Here is a 24,533-nt window from a genome sequence, read left to right as displayed (position 1 = left end):
CTCCCAATGCTCTGTTCCTAGCCCTCTGGGGCCACACGAATCACTCTATTTCCTTTTTCACCTGATGCTCTTTCATAGATTAGACAGGCAGCATGGAATAGTGGAAAGAGAACTGCCCTGGGGCTTCCTCTGCCACCTCTGTGCTCCCTCTTCTCCTCTCCACCACTTTGGCCCCACCAGGCTTGAGCCAAGTGCACTCACCTTGAAGATGACACGGATGTTCTCACCCAGTGGATCTACATTTTGGAAGGAGAGCTTGAGGGGAACCGCATTGGAGTTGAAGTAGGAACAGTCCTGCCACGGCAAAGAGGGCAGTGAGTGAGAGGGTCCATGGGTGGTCCGTGTCCGTGAAGGAAAGTGGCTGCTCTCCACTCCCGATCAAGATGCCATCTGCCTTTCCTGCTGATGGTCCCCCCAGACCTGCTCATCATTTCTTCCAGATTTCTCAGGAACCCCATTCTTCCCTTCCCTCCCTCCTGCCATCATCCTGGTTCAGTCTGTTAGGACCTCAACTCCAGCACCGATCATTCATCCCTTCAGTTCATTCTGCACACAACTTATTAGTTGTGTGATTTCCGGTATGTCAAGTGTCCCATCTGCGCTCCAGTTTACTCCTCTGTAAAAATGGGTCTCACAATAATTATGACTTCAGAGATTGTGAGGATGAGATGAGACAAGCTACCTGAAGCACTTAGGACAGTGCTGGGCCCAGAGAAGGTGCTCAATAAAAGACAGATGACAGCTGCCATCATCATCCCCACCCCTGACTTCATCCCCTACATCACCAGGTAGAGATACCTACCCAGCCTGCAACCTAATTCCTCTACCCTGCACAGCTGCAGGCAGAGGTCTGTACAGGTTTTGGGGTTGGAAAAAAGCCAGATATGCCTCTCATCAACTAGGTCAAGGAGGACCTCAAAGCCACACTCTGAGAGCCTCAAAACCCCAGCCACTCACCCTGGGCACGATGCCCTTGACCAGCAGACTGGGGCTGAGCGGCAGGCGGCAGGAGCCATTCAGGACAAAGAACTGTGTCACGTCCTCCAGGCCCGTGCGGAGAATCCCCTGAGTGGGAAGAGGAAGGAGAGTGGGGGCTGAGGGCGGCCCCTCAGCTCTTCTAAGAGCCAGGCTTCTCCCCGGGGAGGGCGCCCAGTGGTGGCTGGTGCGAAAACAGACAAGGGTGGACAATTTCCAGAAAACCTTTAAGAAGGAAAACCACCCCACCCATACCCCAAGGCTGGGACAGTGCAGGGGCAGCAAGCCCAGATGCGTGAAGCCAGGTGGGTAATAGACCGGCATGAAGCAGGCTGTGTGAACCGAGAGGTCAGGCTACGTCTCTAGGGGGAACTGCTACTCAGGTTGTAAAGGAGACTCCAATATGAAATCTCCCAATTTTTTAATATTGGCAATCTGAAACACTACTGGCCTCTACAGCACCTTTGTGCATACAGATAAAGGTGCCCCCTCTGGGTGGCTGCAGCTCTGAGCTGGGGTTCAGTCTAGTGAAAAAATAGTATAGGTGGAATTCAGCCCTCACTTGCCAGCTCTGGAGGGTACTCTTGTGCAGTGAATAGCTTACACAACTGTGCTCAGCCTTTATGACAAACAGTTCAATAAAAATTTTAATACTTTGCAGGCTCAACAAAATGCATCCATGGCAGTATCTAGCTCGCAGACTGTCAGTGTACGGCCTGTAGTTTAGAGACAGAGCCACCGCCCGCTAGCCCCTAAATCAAAAATGGTTATGTGCCATCTAGCTGATCAGGGTGCCTAAGAAGTTAATGACTGACTGCAGAAGCCAGGGGTTAGAAATGAGTAAGGGCAACCTCACCCCACTCACCTGCCTTGCAGAGGGAGTGGCTTCCCGGACCTGCTGGGCCAGCTTGGCCAGGGTGTTGACAAGCCAGCACTGGCGGTTAAACTCCTCTCTCAGCCCCTTGCCACAGCAGCACAGCAGAGCTGCCAGCAGATACTGGTAGCGGATGCTGAACTGAGAATCCTTGAGGCCATCCTTCAGCAGCCTGCAAGGCAGAAGGGAGTGGGGTGTCAGAACACTCAAAGGATCACAGGCAAGAGCTGGTGTTGGGAGAGTGGCACAGACCCAGTTTCCAAGTCTCTGGAATATCCACCCCAAACCTGGGAGGGAAGATATACTCGGTGTGCACAGCCTACCCAGAGATGCCCACCTGAGCCCATGTCCAAGCCTGTGTCCACTCTGTCTTTAAGGAGAGCTCAAACCCTGCACCTATCTCTCCCTCCTATTTTTGACATGAGCAGGTAGGAAGGTGTAGGCACGATCCTCACTGTGCTACTTGGGGTGAACCAAGACCCCCCAGGGAAAAGACACTAGACCACAGCTGCACAAGAAGGCAGCCACACACTAGATCCCAGCTGACTCGGCTCCTCACTCCTTACATGCCAAAGAGTGAAAATTCTCATGTGATGGACTTGGGTCTACCCCCCACCTTTTCCCACACAGCTTTACCAGAAGAAGTAGTGAGTCACTCTCAAGTCGGAGACAGCTCGTTTCAGGAGGAAGCGCACCAAGGGGCTGTCCAGGTAGCACTCATACTTTAGGGCCTGTTTAGGGGCAAGGGAGGAAGAGAATATGAAGCTTTATTAGCTGCCCCTAATCTACTCCTACCACCACCCCACTGGGGACCCTGGGTTCCCAGGGGCAGGATGCAGACTGACTGGCCATCAGGGCCTTTAGGGCTGGGCTGTGAGAGCAGCAGGGAAAGCCAGTCCACCCACCTGCACCAGCTGGGGCAGGTAGTCCAGCAGCTCGGCATCTGAGAGCGAGCCGATCCACTGGACGGCCATACGACGCACCTCCTGGTCTGGGAAGCTGCAAAACACAGCCCAGCAGCCTGGTGACCCAGTGCAGGCCCAGGCACAGGCAAGACAGAGCCAAGCCCCCTCATGGCCTGGGCTACAGAGGATGGAAAGGCACGTGTGGAACCAAATCTGCCAAAGTCACTGGAAGAATCCTTAACCCCTTCTGCGGACAGTAACCCTCAGGAACAGCCTGTCCCATGGTCAGAGTGCACCTGAGACCATGAAGGAATAGGTGGGTGGCCACTCCCATTCCCCGTATGAGTTAAAGAAAACAGGACAAAGTCTTCATCCCCATTCCTAAAGAGCTCTTCCTTGATTCTCACTGTGCCAGAAATTCTCATCATCAAAAGGGCCTTGTGTGGGTTAAAGAATTATTGTATCTTGGCACCAGCCTTTAATGTAAAGCTTGCCAGGCAAATGACACAGAACCAAGAAATTTTATATATGCCAACATACAGTGCCAGAATTGCTTTAGCAGAAATTGACAAAACTGTTACCTTCAAAAAGTCCTGAAGGTTTAACACATGGAAGGGGTAAATTTTGATTATTAAGAGTGGGGAGAAATAAGCCAGGAACACTAGGTGCCTTCTATAAAAGGCAGCCTAGAAGTCTGAGCCTGAGAGCCTTGAGAGAGCCCCTGAGGGGAAGGAGGGAAAGGGGGGGCTGTTAAAATGAGAACTAAGTGATACAAGTTTGAGCTACACAGGTGTGCATTTGTCAAAACTCAGCAAAAGTACATGGACATTTTGGGCATTTTCCTTGTATGTAAATTTTATCTCAAAAGGAAAAAACTGTAAACAAACACTGAACTCTAGATAATGATAGGCATGCTAAAGTATTTAGAAAGGCCTTTAATGATGTCTGCAGTTTACTTTGAAATGCATCAGAAGAAATTAAGATGGCTTGATGGATGGATAGAGGGACAGATACTCAGACACGCGATAAAGCAAAGATGGCAAAATGTTAGTCATAATATAATGTTGGGGGTGGGAAATAAGAAAGACAAAGCAAAAAGGAGACATGGAAAAGCCCTGAATATCTGTGCCCACTTTACCACCCCAGGGCCAGCTCAAGTCTGTGATGGGCAATGCAAGCCCTGGCTTCTGGAAGGGTGCTTGGTCCGGAAACGGGGTGTCCCAACTCACGTGGCATGCAGGAGCCCCAAGGCATCCTGGTGGTTCATGTGGGTCCACTGCTTCAGGAGAGCATAGGTGTCGGGCAGGCAAGCCCACTCCCAGCTGGGGGCGCTGGCAAGCACCAGAGGGAGCGAGCTCACCTCCGAGTGGCAATAATAGCGCTTCTCCCACAGGCACTTCTTGTCAGCATCAGTGAGCCTGCGGGGGTCGGGGATGGGTGAGCACCGAGTCAGTCAGAGAGTGGAACATTTACTCCAAGGGAATGCTACACATCCCCAATCCAGTGGTTTCCAAACTCTGCTGCACATTAGAATCACCTGGAGAGCTTGGTAAAATCCCCATGTCCGGGTCACTCCCAGTGCCAATTAAATCAGAATGTCTGGGAGTCCCTATGTGATTCCAATGTGCAGCAAAGTTTGGGAGCCGGGCCCAAATGTTATCTTTGATCCCAACTCAGAAACATCTCAGACCAACCAAGGACCCCAAGTTTGCTACCCCTCCTGAGGGTGTCGTTAGGGCACCACTCTCAATCAGAGCCACCAGAGGGCAGCGGTCCCAACATGTCAAGGTCTGGGTGGCTGAGAGGCCTCCGGGGACCATCTGGGCCAGCTGGCGGTTTAACAGGACCTACAGCTAATTGGGCCTTGCTGAGACCAGGTGTCTAATTGGAGAAGGGCGCTGAGGAGCTGATGAAGTGAGGGGTCAGCAGAGGAGTGAGGGCAGGGGAGGTCTGCCATCACTCGGCTACTCTGGCTGCCCTGGGTGGGCTATGAGGGACAGAGCTGAGGCCTTGCTCATTCTCCCAGATCCAACACACGCACAGTCATGCAAGAGCCAGTGAGGTACATGGAGAGAGCAGGCATGGGAGGAGCCCAGATTCCACAGCTCCTCCAGCTCTCCCTTCATCGCCCCTCCTTCTCCATTCCTGGATGAGGGAAAATGCCCCAAGGGTGAGCTCAGCCTGGAACGGCTTACCCCTGGGAGCTGCCAGCTTGCCTTGACACCTGATCCTTTTTGGAAAGTGGCAGGGCCACAGAAATGCAAAGGATGTGGGCGTGGAAGGGGCGGGAGGAGGGAGTAGGGGGCAGGATGGCAAGTATAGCTGGCCTATCAGGGGTGTGGGCAAAGCTCTGGTCTTTTGGGGAAGCTGAGTCTGGGCCAGGTCCCCAATGTGACGATGGGAACGGGCACGCCCTGACCCTGACCTCTCCACTTTTCCTAGTGTCAGCTCACGGAAAAAGACCTGGGGGCTGGTCCCGACGGAGCCCTCTCTCCACTGCTTCCTGCCAAGTGGCAATGCCCACCCCATCCCACCTCCACTCCCAAAGCAGGAGGGCAGGGCCTGGTGCTGGGAGGTGGGGAGAGGTCCCACAGACCATGACCCACATGGTGGGGCACCTGGGCCAGGCCTGGGGGGGCACCCTGGGTCTCACCAGTACAAGGACTCCTTCTGCATGATGTCTTTGAGCTTGCGTTGATCTTCCTCCCGGAGACTGCCAAACGCATAGCGGGGGCTGAACTCGTCTCCAGGGGGGCTGGTGAACTTGACGTCAAAGGCTGAGGTGGGGAAGTCAATCTGGTGGGTGGGAGCAGAGAAGCCGAGGAGGGAGAAGGGCCGGAGTGAGTGGGGGCAGCCAGCTATGTGGGGTCTCCAGTTTCTCCCTCACATCCCGGGCTCCTGCCCTTCTCCCTCCCCTTAGGTTTCTTGTCAGTAAAATAACTCAGTTGGATTTGGTTATCTCAGAAGTCTCTTTCAGCTATAAGTTTCAGAGAAAAAAAAAAAAGGGAAGAAAAAAGAGAGGGAAAAAAAATGGCACATGAGGACGAGGCCGTGTTGAGATGCATCTAGATCAGTGGACCAGCCCTGGTTCAGGACTTGAAACAGTAAAGTCACTAGGCTGAGCTGCTGAGATAGTGCAAGCTGAGGCTGCAGAGCCTCTGGGAGTCTTGCCGGGCACTCCTGCCTGAGGGGAGGTGGGATCCTATGCCAGGGGAAGGCCAGGGCTCTTCCAACTCTAAGGCAATGATACTGGGGCTCCTTTCTCTATGCCGCCAGATGTTCATCCTCCTAAAATGGATATCAGCACTGAGTGACCCAGTTCTCAAAAGGAGTTCTATGTTCCCTCATTCAATAAATGTTTACTGGACCCTTAAATGTGTCAGGCATTGGTCTAGCCCCTGGGGATAAAGTAATGAATAAGAGACAAAAATGCCTATCTCGTGGAGCTTTCGTTTTACGGCATCCTCTACCAACTTTGATATTTCATATTCCATATCCAGGAACTAGACCTTTGACCTAACCAGCTCCTCCTCCCTTCCCCAGAGAATGGGTCCACCCCACTAAAGCACAGAGCAACTAGGGGAAGGGCTCTTCCTCAGGTCCCAAGAGGGGACAGCTTACATTTGATCAGACTTCGCAGTATGATGCGTCAATACAAGGGACTCTGGGAAGCTGGCTGAGCCCTGGATGGGGAGGGTTCTCAGATCCTACCTTCAGGCTCCTTGAAATCAAAGTTAATCTCCAGGAGACAGGGGCTAGATACCACAGGGTTCATTCTCCCACTCTGGTGTAGCCATATGCACCCAGTTGCTTCAGTTGCACAATCACCTCCTGCCCAAATTTCCAGCCCTTTCTCCTACTGCCCCCACCCAAATCTCAAGGGGAGAGAAGTTGGAGATGATTCTGGAGTGGTCTTGATAGGTGGGTGGGAGGCAGGGATCGGGGCTTGGGTCTCACCTGCAGGATGACACTGTCTGGCTGGTGGAAGTTGGGTGCACTCCAACGGGCACTGGGGTTTTCCTGTGTCGCTGGCCACAAGCCCAGAAGCTTCCGGCCACAGGTCAGGACTCTAAGGAGGGTAGAGGGTGAGATGAGCCAACAAAAGAAATTTGGTTAAGTAGATGTTTTTCCCTCTTGCTCCCTTTATCCAAAAAATCTGCCTTTTTTGTTTGAATCCACCTCCCAACTCCCATCTCTCTGGTTCTCCCACAGACTATGGCTTTCCCTTCTTCAGAGTTCTGCTATGAAAGCTCACCCCCTCCAGGAAGCCTTTCTGAGCTAACCACACCCTGGACCGAATACTGGATGGCCTGGTGGCAGGGATGCCTTCAAGAGGTAGGGAGGCTGGATGAGATGACCTCTAAGGTCAATCCAGTGACGAGACCGGATGACATGCCACCTGAACGTTGCTTTTCCATGCCTCGGCTTTGGCCTCCTTCACCAGGGCTGGGACCCTCCGGACTCTGCTGGTGAACCCCACCTGGCCAGTTCCGCTGAGGGGCAGTGGCCAGTACAGCAGCTGGGACCCTCTATCTATCCCCCTCCGTCCCTTCCAATGCCCTGGGGCCCACATACTGCCTGAAGTTGAACAGTGGGGTTGTGACCCAGCCCAGGGCTTCAGGTGCCCGCCGCTGCCTATTGGCCTCTGAGGAGCTCCCGGGCGGGGGGATGGGCAGAGCATAGAGAGTGGCACACAGCAGGGTCTCCCGAGGCAGCCGGTTCACCTGCACCGGGAAGCAGATCCTAGAGAGGACAGGAAACCAAATCAGGGGGGGCCACCCCTGGGCATGCAGCCCAGGTCAAGCGGAGGCTGAGAATTTGGCCTCACTCTAAGGGTATCAGACATGCCCTCTGTGGAAACCTTTCTGTACAGGCAGGACAGGTCCCAAGCTGTAGGCAACTCCTCCACTGGAGTCTCCCAGACGCACAGGACAGACCCTTGGCAAGCCCCTGAGGAGAGGGAGGCAGACATGCCCTGGTTTTGAGGTTGACTGTGGTGAACAGAAGGAACCCACTTAGCCAGGGCCATGGCAGAGGACAGGTGACAGCATGTCCCAGGCTGCAACATAAGTTCCTTTCCTTGTTTGGGGATTTCTTTGGAGGGTCACCAAGAAGCTGCTTGAGTGGCCCTTTGTCCTCCTTTTCTGTTTGCCCACCCCATCCCTCCCCCACTTCCCACTGCTGAGAGCACCCAGGAAGCTGCACCATGTTCTCTGTCCTCACTGCACCACCGCTACCCCCTCCCACCAAGCAGTCCCCTCACCCACCCCCTTCTTCTCCTAGCCCCACGACACAAGACGGTTTGTTCTCACCCCCAAACATTTTCAAAGCCAAAGGGATAGAGAGAAGGTGCTTCTCCAAGTCCCCAAGTGGTAAGAAAGCAAATTGGTGGAGCCCAAAGAACTAAGACACATAAGAACTTGCCACAACCCAAGCCCAGATGTTCTCTCCAGGGCTTCCCAGTCTGAATCACACCCAGCCACTCCCTGGAGTTCAGGATAAGGAGCGGGGGAATGGGGTGAGGTAGAGAGGGGAGGGGAGCTGCGGAGAGGGAGGACCCACATTACCTTTCCGGGAAGCTATTCCTGGGCCCAAGTCCACACTGTCACACCCGCCTGGCCGGCCCAGCGCCCAGCAGCTTCTGTGCCAGAGGGCACAGAGGCAGGATGGCCACCCCCAAGGTCAGCAGTTTCATGATAAAGCAGGCTTGCTCCACAGCCGCCCCTCACTCCTCCAGGGAAATCTCTGCTTAAGTGAGGCACTCCCTCCCTCCTGTCAGAGATGGGCAGCACGTGCTCTGGCCCAGCTGCCTCTACCCTGGGGGCCGCCAGCTATAATTAGGGCCCCTCCACCAGCCAGCGGACATGCCAGGCTGGGACTTGGTTAGGGGTGGCAGAGCGTGGCTGCTGGGACTATTTTGAGAGCTAACTGATCCCTGTACTGTTGCAGTAGGAGAAAGAATCAGCTGATCCCATAGCGAAGGAGAGAGAGAGCTGGTCCAGACCCCCTTCTTTTCACTTCCAGAAGGAAGAAGCTTCCTGTCTGGGGAAAAGGGGGAGTGAGGAGACTTTCTAACTGAAAGCATAACCCCTAAAACCAGCCAGGACTCCTTCTCCTCAGTCCCTGAATACATCTGATATTCTGAAATCAGTCAGGATAACCAACCTCCAGGTGAACTGTTTCAAAATTGGCTGCAGTTCGGAACCTCCTCTCTGACTAAGAAGCCTCTCTCTTTCCCTCTGCTGCCCACTCCTCAGCATCACATCGCAGGGGCTGCCTCTTCCAGGAAGGGTTCCTGGAATGAACTGGTTCCAGTCCCGGTTCTACCACCCAGAGCCTTGGGCAATGTGCATCTCTGCACTTCAGTTTCCTCATCAGTGAAAAGGGGAAAATAGCTTCACTTATGTGATGCCCGTAGTGCCTTTTTTTTTTTTTTTTTTTTGGTAGTACTGTCTATGTACTTTTTGCCATATGATACTGTGGTTACTGCACTGAAACTGGGATATACAGACAACATTTTCATCCCTGTGTGTCAGTCATTATATCAATCACCTGGGACACAGAAACCAGAACTAAGAGGGAGGGCTCCCCCAGCTAATAATAATAAGAGGAAGGAGCCAGCCAGCAAACAAAGAGAGGACATATCAGGTGGCAGGCACCCTGCCAAGTACTTTACTTGCAATGTCCTAACCACTCCTCAAACAATCCTACAGAGTAGGTCCCATTATCATTTCCGATGTCAGTTAAATGACCAGCCCCAAGTCATGCCCACAGGAAGGAGGGGAGGATGACTGAATCTGAAGCCTTCTTCCGAGTGCCTTGGTCTTGACCACGAAGCTGCCAAGAGATGCCACACGGGCATCCAGATGGGGAGTGCTGAGATGGGGCCCTCCACAAGGCACTAGGCAGGGGAACCTCAGGATCCCGGGTAGACATCTCAGGCAGGGAGCAGAAGGGGGCATACTCAGTGGCCCACAATCAGCAGGCCAGGGTGGGATGGGGGCCTGTACGGGTGGGCAAGCCAGGTTGCTTCTATGCCTCTGATGCCCTATGTGGAAAGGCTCCACGGCCAATTTTTTCTGGGTGTGTCTGGGCTGGAGTACCCTTTCCCTTGGCAGCTAGTGGTAACTAATGCCAGAGTATCCCAAGGAGATGGTAAAACTCAAGGGCCATTTACTGCAGCCATCTTCTAACCCAAGGAGGTTGAGTAAGGGCCTTTATTTATACCTTTATTCCTCTAAAAATTGCATAAAATGTGACAGAAAGGATGAAGGGTCTGACTCCCCAAGTGTCCATCTGTAAAGGGCCCACCCCTCACAGCAATTGCATAGACCTGTTTCAGCACCCTCCATCTCCCTGAGGTCTCTCCTCATCCTCTTTAATCTGCACTCCAAATAGTTAAGTTGCAGTTCAACTCTGCACACGAGGACTCAGCTAAACCCTGAGAGTCAGCATGGGGAAGTGAGGATGGAGGCAGCAAACAAGAAGTCCCCAACTGTGTCTGGACAGAGTCCGGCCCAGACAAAGCACAGGGCAGGCTGGAACCTGCCAGGCCACCCTCCAAGGTGACCTGTCCCCCACTTCCTCCCTGCTTTGCCTGCCTGCTGCCCACCTCCCTAACACCAAATTACCACTGTTAATAAATGATGATCAATACTACCTGGTGCTTATGGTTTTGTATTTCTAGGCTGCCGATCTCATTTCAGTGCCATGACTTCCTCTGAATTAAACAAATATCCCCATTTCACATTTTGAGATTCTGAGGCACAGAGAGGCTACAGAGAACCTAGGGTTAAAGACTGAGCTAGAAAGAGGGCCTTTCTCCTGTGGCTCCCGGCCCATTATTCTTCCCTCTAGACAACCTTCCCCTTCTCTCTATGTGAGCATAGGCCCCTCTCCCAATTCTACAGAAACTTTTTGGAAGAAAGGGGAGGATAAGAATCCTTCAGACTATTTAAACTTTTTAAAGGAGGCAAGATCAAAACAATGACTTATTATTAAAATTAACAACTAACGTTTATGTAGTCCTTTATGGTTTAAAAAGAGCCTTTATGGCTACTTCTCATTGGATCCTTGGAACAACGTGAGCAGTAGAAATTATACTTGTCCCCATTTAGGAGTCTGGGAGGTGGAGACTCGAGAGGTTAAGTGACTTGTCTGGGTGGAGTCAGAGATGGGGCCTGGGTTTAAGCCAGGTGTGAGCCCCGGGTCCTAGGCTGGGTATTTGGCCCCAGGGGCGTTCACAAGGATTAGCAGGCCTCTATCGCTGGATGGACGCTGAGCCCAAGGGAATGGCTTACTGCTGGTCCCAGATGATGAGGTGGAAGAGGTACTTGTAGAAATGAGCCTTGCGGGTCTGCAGGGGGCTGCACAGCTCCTTGCCGCCATGGCTGAGGGAACAGGAGAGGTAGAAATCTTCGTAGCTACAACAGAAAGGGAACAGGTCAGGGCTCCCAGCACCCACACCCGATGTCAGTCACCCCACCCAATGTCAGTCCCCTAAACTGATGTGTCCCACAAATGCTAAACTCCATTTTTCCCTGACAAAACTCCTCTCAGCCTCTAGAGGCTATAACTGGGATCAGGGGACAGGAGAGTCAAGTTGGATTTAAGCAAGTGTGCTCTGGGAGAGGCAACTCAATTGGGATCCCTCTGCTCTATTCAGACTCCGCACTGGGCCCCACGGCTGTTCCTTCTTTACTGGGCACAGGCCATTGGCCTCCTCCTTACAGTCAGCTCCACTCCCCAGGCCAGCCCATCGGGTGTCCCCATGCATGTACACACGTGAGTATATCTTAAGTATGAGCGTGTCTGTGTGTGCATGCACACGTATATCTGTATATGTGTGCACACGTGCAAGGAGGATGGGGGAGGAAAATGACATATGCCAACATGAATGCCAACACATGGGGATCCCTGTGGCTGGTGACAGGTGCCTGACAGAAGAGGTCAGAGAAGGCCCTGGTTTCCCAGGCTGCCTCCTTTGTTCTCCGCCAATCACCCAGAGGAATACATTAAGTGAGGAACAAAGAAGAAGGGGAAGGGAGGGAGAGAGGAGAGTGGAAGGGACAGGGGTGGGGCCCAGGGCTTATTCCCCCAGACCTTGGATGCTGGGGACCCTGCAGAGTTGCTGAGGATTATCAAATGAAGGGCCCCCTCCACCTACCCCTGCAGGCCTGGGGAACCCCAGACAAAGGGTCATCACCCATCTCCCCACCCCCTCCCATTGTGCGCCTGCAGGGGAGTGCAGTCTTTGGCCGCGGGGCATGCACTCTATCTGGGAACTGGCCATCTGTCCCCATGTCTCCATCAGCTGGCCTGGGATCCAGAGGGGGCTGGGATGCTGAGGCAGTCGGCACCGCAAGCTCTGAACACTGCCACCCCTCCGCCATCTCCTAGGGGACGCCCCCACCCCCACCCCGGATGTCCCAGTCCAGGGCCCCTCAGGCACTTGGCTCACCCCCAGCCCCAGCCACAGTGCACCACAATACACACATTCGAAGACACAGGACCACAGCCATCAGAAAGTCTAGAGGCCACTCAGCCCCAGGCTCACCTGGTAGCCCAGGTAATGGGGATGCGGTGGGTGGCATAGACGGTGAAGGCCAGGGGCCCGGAGAAATGGCAGGCCTCCTGGACCAGATCATGCTTGCGGCTCCCGTGCACTGCCGTCTGGAAGTCTGCGTTGAACGTGCTGCAGTACAGCTCCACCAGGTCCAAGATGGAAGCTGTCAGGGCTTCCACAACTTTCTCTGTGAAAGGAGGGGGTCAGAAGGAAAATGTGTGAGACCTCAACAAGCCCCCTCTTGTTGCCATGGCACTGGCTGGGATGCACGAGACGGGGACAGTGGTTCCCAAATGCCAGTCAGTTTCTAACACCCATGACAAAGTTCACTCATCTGTGCTGAAATGAGGAAAAAAGCAGGACAACGTTACAACTTTTTAGAAACTGATAGCTACGCGATTTTAAACACTGTCCTAATTTTCATGTTTTGCTACGTAGCGTTAAAATGTCCTTTTTGGAAGGAAATTGTGGTAATAACTGTAAGCGACATTGTAAGTCATTGCTTGGCAAAATGAGAAGCCAGCAATTCTATGTTGGTCCCGAAAATACTTTTTTGGGACATTTTTTGGGTCTGTGAAATCTCAAAGATTGGGCATCACTGTCTTAGGCATCCCAGGATGATGTGCTACTCAGGGCAAAGTTCTGCTTGAAAGACTCAAGAGGGGAAGCCTAGTGAAAAATTCTTTATCACCCTCTCCCAAGGCCCATTCTAAACTGGAAACTTAGGGGTTATGAGCTGCCTGGAGAATAACCACAACCCCTCTAAGTGGGAGTTTTTTCATCTGGAACCCAGGGCTGGCTTTGCCTCGCCGCCCCCACCCTCCACACACACACACAGACCCTCACTCAACCTCATCACCACCCCCCAGGGATGACACGAGGAATTACCAGTAAAAATAATGAAAAAACACTTTGTGGAAAGAAATGTGCTCCCCAGCTGGCTGTGCTCATGCCTCATACAGGAAAGCGCACGCACACACACAGGCAGACTTGGACACACAAATCAAGGCAGCTGGGGAAGAAAAGGAATCTGAGCAGAGACTGCGCTTTTCAGCTGCCCCTACTGGATAAAGAGGGACAGCAGTTCCCTTACCTCTGTTTTCCCTCACAGCCAAGACGCTGGGATCCTGTTGGGGGAAACAGAAGAGGGTGGGGAGCTTCAGGGCTGTGGCCTTTTCTGCCACAGCTGAAAGGAGGGCTGTTCACAGCTGCACTCATCTGGCTCGGACTGGGCTGAAATATGAGAGGCAGATTCCCCAGGGAGGACAGAGTCATGGTTTGTACCAGATCTGGGTAGTGGCCAGATGGAGCCAGATGCTGGATAAAATCATCGCGCCCACCCAAATGAGACATCCCAGTGCTCAGGCTACTCTGCTGCAGTCGGGCTCGACCATGTCTGCCCATCATGCAGCTTGCCTGGCACACAGTCCCCACTGTGGATTCCCCACCTAGGGAGGGGAGGAGGATCCCCTGGCTCCGGGGCTATTTTCCTCCTGATTTGTTTGCACCCTAATGGATATGCAAACTGCCTGGCAAGGCCTCCGGGATTGTGAAGAAAAGCCTGTGCTGGCCCCAGCTCACAGCAATCAGTCCGGGGGAGCAGACCCTAGCCAGCCCTCACCCTCACAAAGAGGGGACACGTTTGGCCTCCATTCTCCAAGAATTCATACAGGGCAGCTGTGCAAACATAAAAGATGGAAGTGTAGATAACAGTGCTCTTAGGAAGTGGGCATCTAATCGCTCCAGCACAGAGCTGAAAAGTCAGTTACTTCCTATCCCTTGCTCGTGCCCTGGGGCCCCCTTTACCTTCTGAATTTTAGGTTGCATGCGGGAGGGGCAGGGGGGCAGCTGGTTGAGAGCACTGGTGATCTCAGGCGTTTCCACCGCAGCCAGGGCGTTGCAGATGGCCTTGACGGACTGGACCACCCTGTCAGCCTTCAGCAGGAAGTCCCCCTGTGGGAGGTGGCACAGTGAGGCTGGAGGACTCCAACCCTCGCCTCCCCCCCACCACAGTCTTTGAACGAGAGGTCAGGAGAATGAGTAGGGGTGCAAGACCCTCAGAAATAACCAGCAGAACACACATTTTATTTTCAAACATCCAGCATCAGTGAACAATCTCTCCCACTGAATTAAATGGACCATGCCCATGTCCCCCACCTCTCCTTTCAGCCACCACCCCCCTATCTGGCCAGAGTCCCCCTCTCATCCCCAGCCTACCCCTTGGTCTACTTACAGCAAATGCCTACAGGCTCTCCCTGAGAGACACAGTTTCAAGTAAACCAATCTCTAGGTATAGAGAGGATAAAGAGACCACACTGAGGCCCCACTTGCCCACTCAGCCTTATTTCTCATAACTTTCACCATAGAATTTCCAGACAAATCTCATCACAGTTCCATGAACATCCCGTACTCTGCACTTTTGCTCCTGCAGTTTTCTCAACTGGAATTCCCTCACCTGTCCTGCCTTTATTGCCCAAATAAATTTAAATCATGAACCTGCTAAATTCTTACTTCCTCCACAAAGCCTATCCTGAATGCCTTAGCCCTCGACAACCCCCCTTCCCTAACACCCTCCAAGAGCCCTGATTATCTCGTTGTACCCTGTTCTATCTGTTAAAAATGCAATGTTATGATTCCAATTTTCAAACAGGAACATAAGCTCTCTTATACTTTTCTACCCTCAGCCACCATTAGCATTGGGCCAGACTAGTACAGAATAGGTGTTCAGAAAACCACCCTCATGACCGTAAAGTTCAAGCAGAAGGCTGCTACAGAAGGGATTCTGGCAGTGGGCAGAGGGTTAAACTGGATATAATGTTGATCCCCCAAAAGCAAAGAGTCTATGACCACTGCTAAAAAGATCAATGAGACAGGGATTGTTTCTGAAGACCACTGTCTGATTTTCTTTTATTCCAAGACATTTGGGGCAAACTTTATCCTGGCAGTTTTCAGACTTGGGACTTCAGATGAACCCTATTGGGACCTGTGCCACCTGCTTTAAGCAGTGAGAGACCTGACCATTTTCCCTACATTTAGGAACCCCCCCTGCCTGACGATTTTCTACTTGGTACACCACCACACCCCTCTCAAATCAGAGGCTCACAGGATGCACACTCCAATGCACATTCAAGTACAGAGGCTGGGGAGACAAAGCTAGGTCCCCTAGCTTTGGAGACCCTGGGCTTTAGAGACAGGGTTCAGGGATGGTTTCTGACCTACTTTTTCTATAGAGGAGCAGAACCCCTTTCTACAAACTTGTCAGTTGCCCCACAGCTGGCGGGCTTGGTTGGTCCATGAATTTAGGGGATAACAAACAAGTGCTGTACTGACAAATTTTCAGTGTCTACTTCAGATCCCTTATAGGGCTGATCTTCGAGGACTGGGGGAAAGGAGGAGCTTTTGCCAGTTGGGCCAGCACCCAGGATTTATACTCACATCAGCCAGCAGGAATGCATCCACCTCATTGTGGTATGTGTCAAACAGAAGACTCAGAGCCTGCCTGGGGAGTTGGGGGCAGGGGAAGAAATCATTGGAGAGGTCAGGACAGACTCAGTACACCGGAGGTCCTACTGCCTCCCCCCACCCCCCTCAGCTCAGGAATCAGACTCTGGTTTAAATGGGTTCCCACCCTTTCCACATGTCCTGTGAAGACTGAAGGCAGGAAAATCCTTTCTACTTCACCACCTACCGCCTAGAAAACGATGGCAAAAGACTAGAGGGCAGAGATGCAACATGCTCTAGAGTGGGGACCTTTCTGACAAGACTCTTGGGCTCCAACCCCTGAAACCAACCAAAACCCCTCAGCCCTGCCAGAAAAGCAAGTGAAGATATCTGTAGGAAATCCCTCACAGTTCTGCCTCAGACCACACCCCCGACGGCACCCACTCTCACCTGCTGATGGTCTGTTTGACTGGCCTCTCTTGCAGATGGACGAGGTAGTTCAAGGTGGAGGGGCTCTGGTCATCATTCACCTGCATGAGGAGTGCCCTATTCAGAGAGCGGGTGGGGCCCTTGTCTCAGCCCCGCACTCCCACCCCACTCCCACCCAACAGGTTCCACCTCACCTTCTGCTCCCTCCACCTCCCCAGCTCTATGCAACTGTCAAGCTCCCCCCACACGAACCGTTCGGGCCAGCTCACTGCGGACTGCCTTCTGCTTCATCAGCTGTAGCCGAATGTCAATGTCAAACTTCCGGCAGTACTGAATGTACTCGTGGCTGCCCAAGGCATGCTTGCTGGTGGGGTAGGGGAACAAGACGATTAGCATCCTGGGGGCTCAGTGAAAAGGGAGATACATACCTTAGCCCTGGGGAGAGAGAAACAGGAAGAAGGTGGAGGTGAGGGGGTAGTGCCTGTGCTGCAAGGTACCAAGGTAGCACCTAGAGAACATCATGGCGGAGAGCGTGGGGGAAGAAATGGAGGTCTGTCTAAGCACAGGCCATTTAATACACCGAACCCTTTGTCTGTGCAAGCATTGCCTCTCCTAGGCATTTATTACCTTATTGTTATCACTGGTTCATTCAGGGGGTGGGAACTGATAGAGAATGTGGAACAGAGGGAATTCTCAGGGGGCAGTTGTTTAAACCCCACTCTTTTGACTTTGGCATATGGGACTACTGTGAAGAGATGTGTGGAGAGACCGTGCGGGCTCAGGCCCCCAAGTGGGAGCTCAGGAGTGACAGCCTGGCCAGAAGTCTCCTGCTTCCTCATCTTGCTGAGGCCAAAAAGCAGCCCACCAAGATTCCAGAAGTTATCCCCAAGCCCAGGAAAGGGCTGCTTCCCATGGGTCCTGCCTGATTGTGACTAACCTTATAAATCCCTATAAACTTCCCCAAAAAACACCCACCTGCATGCCATTCCCACTGCTCAAGCACCCCATGCAAGACCCCTCGGTTTCAGAGGAGACCTGGAGACTGTTTCTGGATTCAGCCTTCCCTGCCTCAAGTCAGAAAGGAAGCCCAAGGGCGGGGGTAGTGGGGGGTGGGCAGAGAGTGAGTTCCACTTCAGGCCTGGGCCGGCCCCGACAGCTGGGTAACAGAAGCCGGAAAGGGACTTCCTTCCTCGGCAGAGCTGGGAAGCTAGGGCCAGAAAGGGAGGGGAGAGGAAAAGCCCATGGAGGTTCCAGGCCTGAGGTCAGTCCAAGTCCAGCTAGGACCGAGGGGACCGGGACTCCGACCCAGGCCCCAGCCTGCTAAGATGGAGCTGCAGCCAAAACCTGGGGTTGGAGAGGCTGGGCTGTGGGGCCAGGGCCAGTGGGAGTGACGAGGGAGGAAGGAAGAGTGTGTTGGAGGTGAGGGAGGTGGCAGGAAACCCAACCCTCCCCGGGGAATATCTCAAGGCCCTTATCTGAGAGCAGCCTGCATCCTGGACGCAGTATCAGCCCCTTCTACCAGGCAGGGCTGGGAAACCTGAGGGCTTTCTTGGGAGCCAGGAGTTCTCTGAGAGCCCCAGAGGGTCTCTTTCTACCACCTACGTGGCCCACTGCGGGCTGGGCCAGGAATCAGCCCTATGCTTTTCTGTTTTCTGTTGGGTGGGAGAGAACAGAACAGACTCGGGGTGGGGTGGGGGCTCCTGGACACAGGCCTCCCCCCAGGGACTTGCTTGGCCTTCTCTGTGGAAGGCCTCCCAACACATGCATTCAGTTGAAAGCAGGTGAGGGAGCTGTGTGGCCGAGGACCCCCAATCCTGTTCCATCTCACCCAGAACACTCCACCTGGATCTTGGCTGAAAGGAAAGAACATAACAGGGTACCCACCACCTATGGGCTCAGAGGCTCAAGGAATAGGGGAGCTACAGGGGAAATCACAGTACCTAACCTGGATGTCCTTCTAATAGTTACTGATTGCTCATTGGGTCATTTTCACATTTAATCCTCACTACATTTTACAGAGGAAGTTGCGGGTCACGGTTTCACAACTAGTGAGTGGCAAGTCAGAATTCAAATCAGCCCTACTGTGTGGCCAGGGAGCTCAAAGTTACCACTGTGCCTCTAGTTCCCTTATAGCAGTGGTAGACTGCCTGGGCCCCCTACCAGCAGATCCTGCACCTAGGACCCCTTCATAGTCCTCCAGCGGAAAACACATTAACAGGACAACATGGAATATGTTTGAATGGTGCACCCTGGAGTTGTGTCCTGTGGGGCCCTGCCCCTTTCCTTTCCCCTCAACTTTCCAGATGAGGGCCTGGAGTCCAGAAAGGGTCCCAAGAAATGAATCCACTGTCCTGACTGCCGATCCTATGCTTTAATCATACATCAACCATCCTCAAATCTAGACTTGGAAGTGAGAGAGAGAAACAAAGTGGTGGCACTTAATGGCACTCCTAAGAAATGAGCCCTGGGCCTCTCTTTTCTCCACTCCCATGGCCTGATTTCTCCAAGCAGCCCGAGGTGGTGGAGGGTTGCCAATCTGAAGCTTGGGGGAGGAAAGAAGATCTTCATATCTCTGTTGCCCTCTGGCTGGTTCCACAGCCTGCCACCCAGGCTATACCACCCAAGGGGAGACTCACCTCCTACTCTTCCCCCTGTCTGCCCCCTGCCTCCCCTCTACCCAAGCACCACAGAGCACCAGGGCAGAGGAAAGGGGATTGCCTCAGCTGGTCCACATCAGACTTTCCAGGGAGGCTGCTTTCTGCAGAGGGCACTGGATGGAGAGGAGTTGGAGGCAAGCCTTTGGTGAGGTGGATAACCAACTGCACATGCCAGCTGGGAAAAAGGCTTATTGGCAAGAGACAGGGGAAGAGGGAGCAACTGTAATTTCTCCCCTATAATTCTGTAATTTTTGCCCAGTCTTTCTTCTGTCCCTGGCCATAAAGATACCCCAGATATTCTAAAGCAAGTAAAACAACCCCACACAGTTCTATCACCCCCCCATACCCACACATCTCTCCACATGCTCCAAGATCCTTCCCCAGTAGATTTGGCCCAGGAAGCCGGCCAGCCCTGTTGGAAGACAGAGCTCCAGGGGAAAAGTGCAACGTGGCGGAGAGTGTGCCCAGAAAGCAGGAATCGTGACTGTGGGATTGGGGCAGAGCTGCTAGCCCTGAGCTGAAGTCCCCTCCCTATCCCTCCACTTAGAGACCAATGCTGCTTCCTACCCCACTTGTCCCCACCAGTTCACTCACTTCTGCAGGAACTCCTCCAGCCCACAGGGCTTTAGCACAAAGTCACCTACATCCACATCCCTCAGGTCATCGTGGGTGTAGCACAGGGTCTGGTAGATGAGCAAGCATACAGTGGAGGAACCTGTAAGAGTGGGACGGGGGAAGCAATGATGGTGGGCACCAGGTTCGGTGATGGCTTCACTTCCCAATGTGCCGGTTTGTATATTTATGTCCCCCAGAGAAAGCCATATTCTTTAATGCATTCTTGTGGGGGCAGACGTATTACAGTGGATTGGGTTGGAACCTATTGGTTCAGTGTCCATGAAGCTGTGACTCACCCAGCTATAGGTGATAACTCTGGATAATATCCATGGAGGTGTGGCCCCACCCATTCAGCATGGGCCTTGTTTAGGTTACTGGAGCACTATATAAGCTCAGACAGAAGGAGCTCATAGCTAGCTGGAGCTGAGACAGACATTTTGAAGATGGCTGTTGGAAGCTGATGCAGACATTTTGGAGAACGTCATTTTGACCTTGGAACAAGCAGATACCAGCCATGTGCCTTCCCAGCTAACAGAGGTTTTCCAGACACCATTGGCCATCCTCCAGTGAAGGTACCCGATTGTTGATGTGTTATCTTGGACACTTTATGGCCTTAAGACTGTAACTGTGTAACCAAATAAACCCCCTTTTATAAAAGCCAATCCGTCTCTGGTGTTTTGCATTCTGGCAGCATTAGCAAACCGGAACACCCACCCAGATCCCTATTCTGGCTGAGCCTTCTCCATCCCACATCATCACCAACCAGGAAAGCAGGCCAACAAAGAGTTTGGGGATGGGGAACGTGACTGTGGACCTAAAACACTAGCCCTAGAGCCAATCCCAGAAAGGAGCGTCCCCACTGGCCTCAGCTGGGCCAAAAGGTGAGGTGGGAATCGAGGCCAAAGGATCCTACAGTCCAGGACACAATCGAACTCACTCCTGCCCCACCTCAAGGGATGCTTGGCCTCCAGGTAACTTACAGTTGCAGGTAAAAGTGAGTGGCTCCCGCAGGCTGTCACACAACACGGTCACCTTCAGGTTTACCTCATCCCCAAGGTGCTCTGGGCTTGGGGTGACAGCGCTCCAAACATATCCACTGAGGGAGTAGTCCTGGATGTCAGAGCCAGAGCGAAGGCTGTGCAGGAAGACAGGGAGAAGGACCCTTGCTGTGCCTTCAGAAGAGAGCAGCTGGAGAACAGGCCTGCTGGGCCCCCCACCCAGAGGCCGAAGGGCCCTCTGTCACCACTCAGCCCAGCCCTCCAGGTCTGCAGGCCAGGATGGGGCAGCGAGGAATCGCCCCTGGGAAACGGTGGTCTGGAGACACTTGCTACAGTTGCCAACACTGGAGCAGAGGGATAGATCTAAAATGACAAAGTTTCCCACCTTAAATTTATCAGAGGCTTTTTCTCAATCCATTTCCTTTCTTTTAGCTCAAGATAACACTCTTATCTCCACCTGGGGCAACTGAGGGTCAGAGCCTAAAGCAACGGGAATACCTCGACTATTAGATCAGGGTTTCATAAGTTTTGTTAAAAATGCGAAACTTTCAGGGTTTTAAAAAGCCTGCCAACATCTGTTGCAGGAAACATCCCACAGCTGTGAATTGAGGTTTATTAAATGTGGCTTTTCTTCAGTCCAAAAGAAAGTTCTGAAATAGTGACTTTTCTCCCCATCCCCCACAACCCTCCAAAATCCCCTGCCCCATTCTTTAACTCTTACATATCCAGCATGTGGCAAAATGCAGCAACTTCCTCATCTCTCTCCTCTGCGACTTCAAACAACTCATGGCCATTGGCTACGGTGTGAGGCCGGGAGCAGGCCTGTAAGAGAAGAGTAGCTGACTCAGTGCCCTCTCCTTCCCAGCATCCCCCCCCCACAAGTTAGCTCTAAATTCTTAAACTACAGGGGTAAAGACTTTCTGGCCACCCAGCATTCAGGGAAAGGGGCATAAGAAAATATGGTCAATTCAGGAATATATTTATGTGTGGTTCTAGTAGACCAAGAGCCACGTTGAAAAAGAGGAGGGGCTGAAGCTTTGGCTGACGCTAAAAGTGTGGGTGGGATGGATAAGAGTGTGGCCAAATCAGCTTCCAGAAGCGGAAGAGTCTGATAAACTCAATCCAGCAGTTAGGCAGTGCACAGCAATGCGGGGCCTCTGGGAGGGCTTTCTGGGAGATGCTCCCAGGGGCGTGGCGGGGAGCGGGACAGGCAACTGTTCCTCCCCACCCCACCACCGAGGCCATGCCAAGGGGGTTGCCCAAATGGTCCCCAGGGAAGCTTGATCCTGGGCAAAAGCCTAAATATCCATGACAAGCTCCAGGGACCCGCAGCAGAGAGACTTAGAGCCTTCAGATGGAGGAGATGACTCAGATACACATGCCTTCTTGATAAATGCCACTTCGGAAGAAAGCATGGAAGCAGCTGTCTGGACAGAACAGAACCTGGTACAAGGCCTGGCTCCTTCGGGCTCCTCAGTCTCCTGGCTCTGACCAGCTGGAATGCTGGGGAGCCTGCTGTGGTCCTTCTTCTCCAAGAACATGTGGGGAGGGGATTATCTCAGGCAGGACCCCAAACTCTCTCCCATTCCAGAGCTGTTCTTGGTCACCCATGAGGGGTTCTAAAGAGGCTCTCAAAGGAGGCTTGCAGCCCAGCCCTAGGCAGGAAGAAGTGGAGGGGAGAGCTGGTTCATGACAGGTTTCTGTCTGACAGGCCTGCCCGAGGCCACACCGCGGGAGGGAAGCTTCAGCTCAGATGGAGTCCCCAGTGTGCATCCGGTGAAGGCAGCCACTTCCAACAGCTGCTTCCGGAGGAGCCTGATGCTCGGTCTGGCTGCACCCTAACGCCTCACCTCTCACGCCCATCACTGGCTATTCTCACGTCCTCCCTGCCTCTTGGGGGAGATGGCAGCAGCTGAGCTCCTCATTTGAATATCCAGATTGTTTCCTCTGAGTGGCCCTCCCTCATTAGCCTTGCACCCCTGTGTGTGCGAGGTGGGTGCAGAGAGGGTAGGTGGCAGCAGGGGCAGTTGGCATGTGAGGCCCTGGTTCTGCCAAGTTCATGCCTGTGTCCCAGTCAAAACAATAGTACCACTGTCAGCAATTACCCCCACAAAAGAGAGAGGGAGAGGCAGAGGGAGGAGGGGAAGGCAAGAGAGAAAGAACACAGTGGTTACTGAAGGCCATTTTCATGCCCTTTCAGTATCACTCACTGGTATCATGATAAAACAAAAGCCACTTACGTTTGCCCGGCTGACAGGCCCTGGTGGCATCACCCGGTGCTGGCTGGGGGAGTCTGCTGGGCAGAGGCTGGCAGCGGGGGTACCAGGCTGGCATTTGGAGCCAGCCATTTCCAGAGCTAGCTCCTTAGGCCTGGGATAAGGAGGATCGCTCCGGCTGGACGCCCGGTGAAGGCGGGGGGGTGGGATGGGCCGAGGGTCCGAGGGGTTCCCCCTCCCAGCAGGCTGAGCCCCTGCACCAAACTGAGGTGAAGAGGACAAAGCCTGCATGTCCCCTTAGGAATAGGCAACAGCTTGTCACGCTGCTCTGGCTTCTTCAGGGAGACTCCAGTGGCACACCAGGGATGGGGGAAGGGGGAGGCGGTGGGGGGAGACAGGAGAGAAGGAGCGACAGGGGCTACCACCTACCAGGGTGGCCTGACCCGGGGAGCAGGCCCAGCTCCGTGCAAGCAACTCAGAGCCGGGAACAGGAATCTTCCAGTCCCTATAAATAGCGGGAGCAGCCCCACCTCTCAGCAGAGCCTTTAAAAAGCTCTCAGCTCTAGAGTTGTGGCTTATCTCCAGAGCTGATTCTGTTTTGGGGGGCAATCTCTTGGCAAAAACAGCAGAAGACAAAACTGTGTGGCTCTTTCCAGAGATCTGTGAAGGATCCCAACTGCTGGACACAAGGTGGGAAAGCCCCAGTATCCCTCAGACAATGGATAAGGAGGAAGCAGGGATGGAATGAGAGGGAACATTAATTAAGTTTACTGCAGAAGGCATCAGCCATGGAAGTGCCTCCCGACTCCTTCCAGGGTCAGGGTTTCCAGGGGCCCAGGGTGAAACACGCAGCCATCTTCAAACCCCAACCCGTGGAGATGCTGCTGACACTTTTTTTCAAACCAGAAAAACAATCAAAGCTGCCCTGGAACCCACTGCTGTTTTATGCTATGTACTGATAAAACTAAAATTACTGTTGTTACGCTGCATATTTTTTCCAGTCATTTTCATTGTGAAAGGAGAATGGGCTTTAGGACAAGACAGGCCAGCGTTCGAGGCTGACATTGCCACTTCTTGCTGTGTGGCTTAGGACAAGTCACTTAATCTGTTTTAAAAAGCCTATCAGAAGTAACTTGCTTAAATTTGGGTTTAGGATTAAGTTATAATAGTGCCCTTCTATTTCCTCTAATAAGCACAGTTTTTTCTATTTTGTTACCTGGATCATATAAAGAATGTAATAAAGGCTTTGATCCATTCCTCAAAAAAAAAAGTTGAGGTGTGTTCCAGAAATGACCTGGCCGAACATATTCATATTCATTCTTTTAATAAATATTATTTGAGACCTTTAAAAAAAAAGAAAAGCCTATTAGGCAGGGTTGTTGGGGGATGTGGACCAGGGCCTGAGGTGCGGTGGGCACTAAACAAGTGGTTAGCATTAGAATCGATCCTCATCGCCACACAGCATTTTTGGCAGAGCAGGAACTCAGAAAGGGGAAGCAACTTATTCATTCAACAACAAGGCCATTCAGCACAGAATCAATAATACTCCCTAACTTCCAATTCAGCCCTACATCATGAAGCAGGCCACGCGGCATAAGAACCAGGATCCCAAAATGCCTTCCCCCAGAAAGACCATTTTGACCAAGTCACACAAAACCCAGCCCTGAAGAGCAGCCGTGTCTGCCCGTCCCTGTCCCTGCCCCACTGGCCTGCCTTGGGTCTTGGTGGCAGCAGCAGAGGGAGAAGAGGACTGAACTGTGAGTACTTAGAGATGAGGATTGAGAAAGGTAAAGAAGGAGGAGGGTCTATCCCTTGTGTCTGAATGGTGCGGGCAGAGGGGACAGAGGAAGCAACGAGG

At 52.8% G+C, this 24,533-nt stretch overlaps 1 protein-coding gene across 6 annotated transcripts in view; it reads right to left on the bottom strand.

Annotated features, from left to right (window-relative positions):
* The window catches only part of PIK3C2B (phosphatidylinositol-4-phosphate 3-kinase catalytic subunit type 2 beta), a 97,756-nt gene that overhangs the window by 43,201 nt on the left and 30,022 nt on the right, over window positions 1-24,533 (bottom strand). For 4 of the 6 annotated variants that reach the window (XM_037824972.1, XM_037824970.1, XM_037824969.1 and 1 more), the window contains 19 exons: window positions 21,181-21,281; window positions 20,442-20,596; window positions 19,441-19,561; window positions 16,442-16,553; window positions 16,211-16,290; window positions 15,755-15,818; window positions 14,126-14,272; window positions 13,413-13,446; window positions 12,311-12,506; window positions 11,055-11,177; window positions 7,330-7,497; window positions 6,712-6,823; window positions 5,408-5,550; window positions 3,984-4,172; window positions 2,755-2,848; window positions 2,486-2,580; window positions 1,841-2,021; window positions 958-1,065; window positions 202-294 (listed from right to left, as the gene is read on the bottom strand). In XM_037824972.1, the coding sequence (XP_037680900.1) occupies window positions 202-294; window positions 958-1,065; window positions 1,841-2,021; window positions 2,486-2,580; window positions 2,755-2,848; window positions 3,984-4,172; window positions 5,408-5,550; window positions 6,712-6,823; window positions 7,330-7,497; window positions 11,055-11,177; window positions 12,311-12,506; window positions 13,413-13,446; window positions 14,126-14,272; window positions 15,755-15,818; window positions 16,211-16,290; window positions 16,442-16,553; window positions 19,441-19,561; window positions 20,442-20,596; window positions 21,181-21,281 (2,316 nt within the window). Of the gene's footprint in view, window positions 1-201; window positions 295-957; window positions 1,066-1,840; window positions 2,022-2,485; window positions 2,581-2,754; window positions 2,849-3,983; window positions 4,173-5,407; window positions 5,551-6,711; window positions 6,824-7,329; window positions 7,498-11,054; window positions 11,178-12,310; window positions 12,507-13,412; window positions 13,447-14,125; window positions 14,273-15,754; window positions 15,819-16,210; window positions 16,291-16,441; window positions 16,554-19,440; window positions 19,562-20,441; window positions 20,597-21,180; window positions 21,282-21,841; window positions 22,650-22,699; window positions 24,525-24,533 lie in introns of those variants that run through there. The other 2 variants (XM_037824973.1, XM_037824974.1) reach the window with 2 other exon arrangements.

This window comes from Choloepus didactylus, chromosome 2 (genome assembly GCF_015220235.1).
Source record: "Choloepus didactylus isolate mChoDid1 chromosome 2, mChoDid1.pri, whole genome shotgun sequence".
NCBI classification, from domain to species: domain Eukaryota; kingdom Metazoa; phylum Chordata; class Mammalia; order Pilosa; family Megalonychidae; genus Choloepus; species Choloepus didactylus.
Note: the sequence above shows the minus strand (reverse complement) of the source record. Positions and strands in the feature narration are given on the sequence as shown.